The 8,558-nt window shown below is 42.8% G+C and overlaps 2 protein-coding genes across 2 annotated transcripts in view; both read left to right on the plus strand.

Moving 5' to 3' along the window:
• Nucleotides 1-7,652, plus strand: part of LOC137400183 (methionine synthase-like) — a 109,420-nt gene extending 101,768 nt beyond the window's left edge. The window contains exons 25-28 of the mRNA XM_068086502.1: nt 2,785-2,979; nt 4,363-4,464; nt 4,839-5,039; nt 7,241-7,652. Of these exons, the coding sequence (XP_067942603.1) occupies nt 2,785-2,979; nt 4,363-4,464; nt 4,839-5,039; nt 7,241-7,330 (588 nt within the window). The 3' untranslated portion in view covers nt 7,331-7,652. The remainder of the gene's footprint in view (nt 1-2,784; nt 2,980-4,362; nt 4,465-4,838; nt 5,040-7,240) is intronic.
• LOC137399587 (uncharacterized) lies at nt 667-2,457 on the plus strand. The gene is made up of 3 exons (XM_068085767.1): nt 667-1,116; nt 1,169-1,181; nt 1,307-2,457. Exons 1-3 carry the CDS (start codon nt 667-669, stop codon nt 2,455-2,457), a joined length of 1,614 nt encoding a protein of 537 aa, XP_067941868.1.
• Nucleotides 7,653-8,558: the final 906 nt, after the last annotated feature.

An 8,558-nucleotide genomic window follows, 5' to 3' on the forward strand; every position in this document is an offset into this window, starting at 1 on the left:
GGGTTATTGTTTTGACACGTGATGTTATCACATGAAATAAAAGGCTCAATATAAAACATCCCGTAGCGCTAGTTTATGACAAACACTTCGAGTTCTACTGGAAAGCCCTTATCAAATATAGATGCTCACTACTTTACAGTTTCATTTCAGCCGGGTCTAATCATCTAGTCGTAGTCTGATCATGTGACCCATACTTCCTGCCAAACAGCGCGAATAATTTCTGCAGCATTTTTGACTAACACAAATGACCAACAGGCACCTCGTGTTTATCAGAGGATGATATGCACTCCTTCGAGCTAAGGTTAAAAAATTAAACAAATTTTTATGGTAGGTTTTGAGATATCAGTGCTCAAATTGACAGCATTACAATGATAATGAGATAGACGCGTAAGAACACTAGACATGGTTTTATTGAATGCATGAAGTATATTTAGGAAAATATTTCGACGAATCAGGTTGCATGAAAGTGTAAACAGAAACCATCTACCACAACTACGTCTCATTTGAGCTGTTTTGGAAAGGGATTTCAATCTACGGCGTCTTCGTGATGGCTGCGATTAACTGTTCGTGTTTTAGCTTTTAGGAGATTGTAATCACATTTCACATGGTGAATCTTTTAATACCAAATAACTGTCATGTGAAATTTGTTGCAAGTCAACCTTTCACATGCTTTCTTACCTGCCAGCTAACTCATTGTACCATTATGTTGCTTCCACAGCATACTCAGCCCCTCCCACAGCGTACTCAGCCCCTCCCATAGCATACTCAGCCCCTCCCACAGCATACTCAACCCCTCCCACAGCGTACTCAGCCCCTCCCACAGCGTACTCAGCCCCTTCCACAGCGTACTCAACCCCTCCCATAGCATACTCAGCCCCTCCCGCAGCATACTCAGCCTCTCCCACAGCGTACTCAGTCCTTCCCACAGCATACTCAGCCCTTCCCACAGCATACTCAGCCCATCCCACAGCGTACTCAGTCCTTTCCACAGCATACTCAGCCCCTCCCACAGCATACTCAGCCCCTCCCACAGCGGACTCAGCTCCTTCCACGGTGTACTCAGCTCCTCCCACAACATACTCAGCCCCTCCCACAGCATACTCAGCCCCTCACACAGCATAGTCAGCCCCTCCCTCAGCGTACTCAGCCCCTTCCACACCATACTCAGCCCCTCACACAGCGTACTCAGCCCCTCCCACAGCATACTCAGCCCCTCCCACAACAGACTCAGCCCCTCCCACAGCGTACTCAGCCCCTCACACAGCATACTCAGCCCCTCCCACAGCATACTCAGTCCTTCCCACAGCATACTCAGCCCCTCCCACAGCGTACTCAGCCCCTTCCACAGCGTACTCGGCCTCTCCCACGGCGTACTCGGCCTCTCCCACGGCGTACTCAGCCCATCCCACAGCGTACTCAGCCCCTCCCACAACAGACTCAGCCCCTCCCACAGTATACTCAGTCCTTCCCACAGCATACTCAGCCCCTTCCACAGCGTACTCGGCCTCTCCCACGGCGTACTCGGCCTCTCCCACAGCGTACTCAGCCCCTCACACAGCATACTCAGCCTCTCCCACAGCATACTCAACCCCCACAGCATACTCAACCCCTCCCACAGCGTACTCAGCCCCTTCCACAGCGTACTCGGCCTCTCCCACGGCGTACTCGGCCTCTCCCACGGCGTACTCAGCCTCTCACACAGCATACTCAGCCTCTCCCACAGCATACCCAGCCCATCCCACAGCGTACTCAGCCCCTCCCACAGCATACCCAGCCCATCCCACAGCGTACTCAGCCCCTCCCACAGCGTACTCAGCTTCTCCCACAACATACTCAGCCCCTCCCACAGCATACTCAGTCCTTCCCACAGCATACTCAGCCCCTCCCACAGCGTACTCAGCCCCTTCCACAGCGTACTCGGCCTCTCCCACGGCGTACTCGGCCTCTCCCACGGCGTACTCAGCCCATCCCACAGCGTACTCAGCCCCTCCCACAACAGACTCAGCCCCTCCCACAGTATACTCAGTCCTTCCCACAGCATACTCAGCCCCTTCCACAGCGTACTCAGCCCCTTCCACAGCGTACTCGGCCTCTCCCACGGCGTACTCGGCCTCTCCCACAGCGTACTCAGCCCCTCACACAGCATACTCAGCCTCTCCCACAGCATACTCAACCCCCACAGCATACTCAACCCCTCCCACAGCGTACTCAGCCCCTTCCACAGCGTACTCGGCCTCTCCCACGGCGTACTCGGCCTCTCCCACAGCGTACTCAGCCCCTCACACAGCATACTCAGCCTCTCCCACAGCATACCCAGCCCATCCCACAGCGTACTCAGCCCCTCCCACAGCGTACTCAGCTTCTCCCACAACATACTCAGTCCCTCTCGCAGCATACTCAACCCCTCCCATACTACACCAAGCTCCTCCAATCACCAACTTTCATTTGGTAAAATAATCTCTGTCTTAGCACACTAAGATTTATTGAAATTAGAGATGCTCCGCTTCAAAATGCAAGAGACAATCTACATCACTTAAATATTGATCCAAATCTTTTGAGTTGCATGGTTGGTAAAGAAAGTCACATTGTTGGTGAATTTGTAGAGAATATTTGAACTGGCAGACTCATATTAGAGATTTAATAGCGATTCAGATAGTTAACCTCCATATCAGTGGAGTCACCAATGTCGATACCAGAATCTCGGCATCTCTGATTGTAACACAAATCACCTACTTATTTGAAGGTTTATATCTTCTGTTGTTCTTTAGACATCATCTCTTGTAGATGGTTCGCTCTGATCAGCCATACTATCCGTGTCTATCAGATTTCATAGCCCCGGAGACGAGTGGCGTCACCGACTACATAGGAATGTTCTCAGTAGCCATCCTTGGTGCTGAAGAGCTCAGTCTTTCCTATGAAAGGCAGGAAGATGACTACAACAGTATAATGGTCAAGGCTTTGGCAGACAGATTGGCCGAGGTGCTCTTCTTATCTCCATTTACAATATTTCATATACAGCTTCTCTACATTCAAGCATCTTTTCTCGCATGCTGTTTAAATATGAACTTCCACCCACAGAGGTTTAGTAGGTTTTATAAGAAAGTATCGATATTTTTTTATTATTTGCGATTGTTTTTTTATATTTTAGGTGATCTGACTGCCAGCATGTTTTAAGATTAAAATTGATAAAACTTCATCATGGTTGAAATTACATCACTAGTAACTGTTGTTATCATTGCTATAGTTGGTATCAGCTATTACATTCAAATTACAGCATTACGCGTCTCTATCCTGTTGGTCTCTGCAACTATTAATAGACGTCATAATCACACTTGATCTGAGCATTTTAACCCGATTTTATCAATTTTAATCTTTAACATCCTGGCAGTCTGATAAATTCAAACATAAACAGCAATCTCAAATGATACAAAAATATTGATACTTTCTGTTGAAATTTACTAAAGCTTTGTTCAAGTTTATCTTAAGATATGGTGCAGCGAGTTTGCTCTGGTCGTAGATACGACATGATGCAGCGAGTTTGCTCTGGTCGTAGATACGACATGGTGCAGCGAGTTTGCTCTGGTGGTAGATACGACATGGTGCAGCGAGTTTGCTCTGGTCGTAGATACGACATGGTGCAGCGAGTTTGCTCTGGTCGTAGATACGACATGGTGCAGCGAGTTTGCTCTGGTCGTAGATACGACATGATGCAGCGAGTTTGCTCTGGTCGTAGATACGACATGGTGCAGCGAGTTTGCTCTGGTCGTAGATACGACATGGTGCAGCGAGTTTGCTCTGGTCGTAGATACGACATGGTGCAGCGAGTTTGCTCTGGTCGTAGATACGACATGGTGCAGCGAGTTTGCTCTGGTGGTAGATACGACATGGTGCAGCAAGTTTGCTCTGGTCGTAGATACGACATGATGCAGCGAGTTTGCTCTGGTCGTAGATACGACATGGTGCAGCGAGTTTGCTCTGGTCGTAGATACGACATGGTGCAACGAGTTTGCTCTGGTCGTAGATACGACATGGTGCAGCGAGTTTGCTCTGGTCGTAGATACGACATGATGCAGCGAGTTTGCTCTGGTCGTAGATACGACATGATGCAGCGAGTTTGCTCTGGTCGTAGATATGACATGATCAGCGAGTTTGCTCTGGTCGTAGATACGACATGATGCAGCGAGTTTGCTCTGGTGGTAGATACGATATGGTGCAGCGAGTTTGCTCTGGTCGTAGATACGACATGATCAGCGAGTTTGCTCTGGTCGTAGATACGACATGATTGTTGTATTATTCAGGCATATGCTGAAAGATCGTGAAAGCGAGAAACTGTATACACTGTATGATTGCTGTATAACGCAGGCGTATGCTGAATTGCTACACAAGCGAGTCAGAACTGACTACTGGGGTTACAGCAAAGCTGAGGATCTAAGCACACAGGATCTCCATAGAATTAAATATCAGGTAATATTGTTCTCTGATCCACGCGTTTGTGGTTTTATAGGAGAACTAATCCCTCCACTTTACTGACACTAACTTCCAGTTTGGCTGATGGATTTCAGGCTAGACTGGAAATATTTTTAAGTTTATTATTATTCCTATGATTTTCATAGTGGTGTTTCTTTGAAGTTTGATTACAACAACAAATACCACTACCACAATATGTTTGAAATAGCCTTTGACCTTTGGAAAGGAGCGTGTCGAACATTTATCAATCATCACCCGCCATACATAAGATGAAGTTGTTCTACATGAAATTGTTCTACGAGAATTGAGTTCCTTAGAAATCTTGGTTTTTATTCCTTAGACGTCTTGGTTTTCATGCCTCTGCATTACAGGGAATCCGTCCAGCCCCTGGCTATCCAAGCCAGCCTGACCACACAGAGAAAAATCTGATGTGGAGTTTACTGCAGGCAGACAAACTCGGTATCACTCTTAGTGAATCATTATCGATGAAACCTGCTGCAGCTGTCTCTGGGCTATATTTTTCTCATCCGAAGTCATTCTACTTTGCTGTAGGCAAGATCAACTCGGAGCAGGTGGGTGTGGCATTCAAATGAGGTTGTCATTGTTTAATGAGGTTTTTAACGTTTACAGCTTCAGATGTTTCTTTCAAAAATAGACTAGTTGCTTGAACTGTACACAACTGTTCATGTAAGAGAACACAATTCCTGTTTACCATAAGTGATACAAATAAGATACATTGTATATAAGAATTGAAGGGTAACGGTGCATCTTAGGTCGGTACAACGCACATACAAGGCACTTGCAATGCACAAACATTGCGGATACAACGCGCATAAAACACACATACAAGGCACTTGCAACACACAAACATTGTAGATACAACGCGCAAACAATATCATCACAACGCACACACAACAATCAATAGAAAATAAATAGAATACTCTGTGTAATGTTTTAGACCTGCTTTATTAACAGACTATAAATATAAATAGAATGTTGATTAATAATATAATATCAGTACTATTATTATTATTGTTACACATTAATATTATTAATAATATTAATAATATATTGATAGACCATTTTGTTACACATTAATATTATTAATAATATTAATGTGTTAACAGTGTCACGTTGTGGTGCATGCGTTGTTAATTACTTGTGTCGGCGTTGTATCCACAATGTTTGTGCATTGCAAGTGCCTTGTATGTCCGTTGCGCATGCGTTGTATGCACGTTGTACCTACCCAAGATGCACCGTTACCAATTGAAGATATCTGGTACATATCTCTTCTTTACAAGAACTGTATATTAACAATTGTCACCTGTCATTGGTCTGTAACTGGGTCGATCTGTCATTGGTCTGAAAACAAGGTCGATCTGTCATTGGAATATAACTAAATTTGTTTATATATAGTGTCTCAGCAAAATATTAAGTAACCTGACTGAGTAACTTGCGGTATAGGATTGATTCCTACCGCAGAGCACTGCCTTTGCCATCCAGAATTTGTGATAAACATACCACATATGTTTTAACACTGTCTATATTTGGTACAACTAGATATCTTACTTTGTTTGATTCCAGTTTGACTTGCTTACTCTGTTGCATTTTGGATAGACCTAATCGTTGCAATCCTGGCAGCACAATGATTATTAATAACCATGTGGTATCGACAGCCTTTACAAAACTGCTAAAATGGCTTTTCTAAAGCCTCTAGTATCAGGAAGATCAATTGTCAGTCATATATGCGATATCAACTGTCAGCCAGATATGCGATATCAACTGTCAGCCAGATATTCGATATCAACTGTCAGCCAGATATGCGATATCAACTGTCAGTCAGATATGCGACATCAACTGTCAGCCAGATATTCGATATCAACTGTCAGCCAGATATGCGATATCAACTGTCAGTCAGATATGCGACATCAACTGTCAGCCAGATATTCGACATCAACTGTCAGCCAGATATGCGATATCAACTGTCAGCCAGATATGCGATATCAACTGTCAGTCAGATATGCGACATTAACTGTCAGCCAGATATGCGACATCAACGTAAAATAAAAATCTTGTTCAGTGAACTATATTATATCTTGCTATCAATGCAAGTTGTTTCAAGTTATGCACAATATCATACGGCTCATTTGTTTAAGACACATTCTGTAATATTATTGTGGTTCCACTCTACTTAGTCATAGATTTTGCCATAGAAAATTTATATTTGACTGCAGACTTATTTAACAAAAATATCTAAATTCTCTTTTTAAAATGCTTCTACACATGACAATTTTCATTATTAAACCTAGTGTGAAATCATGAAATCTGAGAGCCAATGATATTTCTTCTAGGTTTAAGTGGCAGATCTAATGATGGCAAGCTAAAAATAGAAACATTTATGAGGTAGACCTGAAACTTTTGATTTGCAGAGTGATTTGAGAAGTAATAGCGCATACCGTGTGCTGCCTGTGGCCAGAGGAAGTCAAACAGCAGCATATATGTATCAGCTGTGTGTCACAAAGTTATAACTGACCTTCACCTTGTGTACTTCTCTCACAATTGTTAGACAGCTTAAAAAGTCATGTAAATACAAATAATTCACGTTTCGCATTGAAGGAAGCAATTTTTCTAGACTCATTGTTAAAACAGCACATTATTTCATTTATTTTACTGTTTCTCTGTTAAACTCATTCTAAAGTTACAGGGTTTCTGGCTTATCAAATACAATAAAACTGCTCGCCTTCCGCTATGACCTGTTGTGTTATTCTTGCAGTTAGAAGATTACGCTAAAAGAAAAGGAGAAACGCCTGAGGAGATGCATCGTTGGCTCTCCACCATATGTGATTTGTCTGACCTTGCCTAGCATCACAGCATCTCAGGCTATAACAGCCCGCTACCTCAGACAACCAAAAGTCTTTTCTCTATGCTGTATGCGAAGCAAAATCATTTCTATATATTCCTAATTTTTACATAATGATCTAATCATATGATTTATACAAGAATGGAATGTTAATGGTATGCCAATATCATAACTCACTTTTTATGGGTTTAATTTGCATGAGTTCTATAAATTGTTGCTCAATACGGTCGGGCGGCATGAGTAATCAAACCGCCTCCCATGATTCCGTGAGGTACATTGTTTAGACATTTTCATTAATTTTTAAAAATATACACTGAACACTTAGGATTTTACTTGGTAATCGCTCGTTGGTATACAAAATATGCTAACGCGCCTATTGGCCTTCTATCTTCCCTGGTCTATGCGTCAGATGAGGTCGGATAGATTAATATCTGACAGTAAATACGTCTAGCAGCTCGCTATCAGCATGCTTCTGATCTAGAGAGGACTCACCATAATGACTGGGCAGTTATTGGCCAATTTTGATGCCGTTTTAGAGTTTTCACCATGTGGTATGGTCTGAACAAACTCAACCCGCCTTTGTAAGTGTTGTTTTTTACAGTTAAAAAACATTCCAATTGCCCCTCCGTGTCAATTCCTACAAGACATGGTGTAGCATTTCTTGTGATATTGAAGTGAGAACCATGTTTTTAGTTGTTCCCCAATAAAAATAGAATTATATTCAGACGTACAAAACCAGTTGGATGAGAAATGCCATATAGCAACATAAACATACAATAAAAATTCTCATAATTGTAGAGGAAGTATGGTTTATTTACTCGCACATAGCATCTGCACCCGCAATACGTTTGCTACAAAAAAGGATTCGCTTATCATCTAGTGAACAGGTATAAATCAAGGCTGACATGTACTTACTGACGTCCTGATGATATCTATGCACAAATTTATGTTGCTACGATGTTCCTATAAAGAATTGTTATAATTTCATCATAAATTAGCAAAGTATATATACTTCTTGTACTCCTTGTCCTAAACCCTCATGAAAAACTGCAACAACATCTCTGATGCACGTGCATAACACATAACTCGAAAAGAGTACCTTCATTTCGGAATGGCGGGTCTAGACTGCTTGCTGCCAATGATAACAATAAAACTGACCAATGCTTGACAGCGTAACAAATATACCCAAAGTATATTTGGGTATATTTATCAATATATATATATTGATATC

The sequence above is a fragment of the Watersipora subatra genome, chromosome 7, assembly GCF_963576615.1.
Source record: "Watersipora subatra chromosome 7, tzWatSuba1.1, whole genome shotgun sequence".
Classification (NCBI taxonomy): domain Eukaryota; kingdom Metazoa; phylum Bryozoa; class Gymnolaemata; order Cheilostomatida; family Watersiporidae; genus Watersipora; species Watersipora subatra.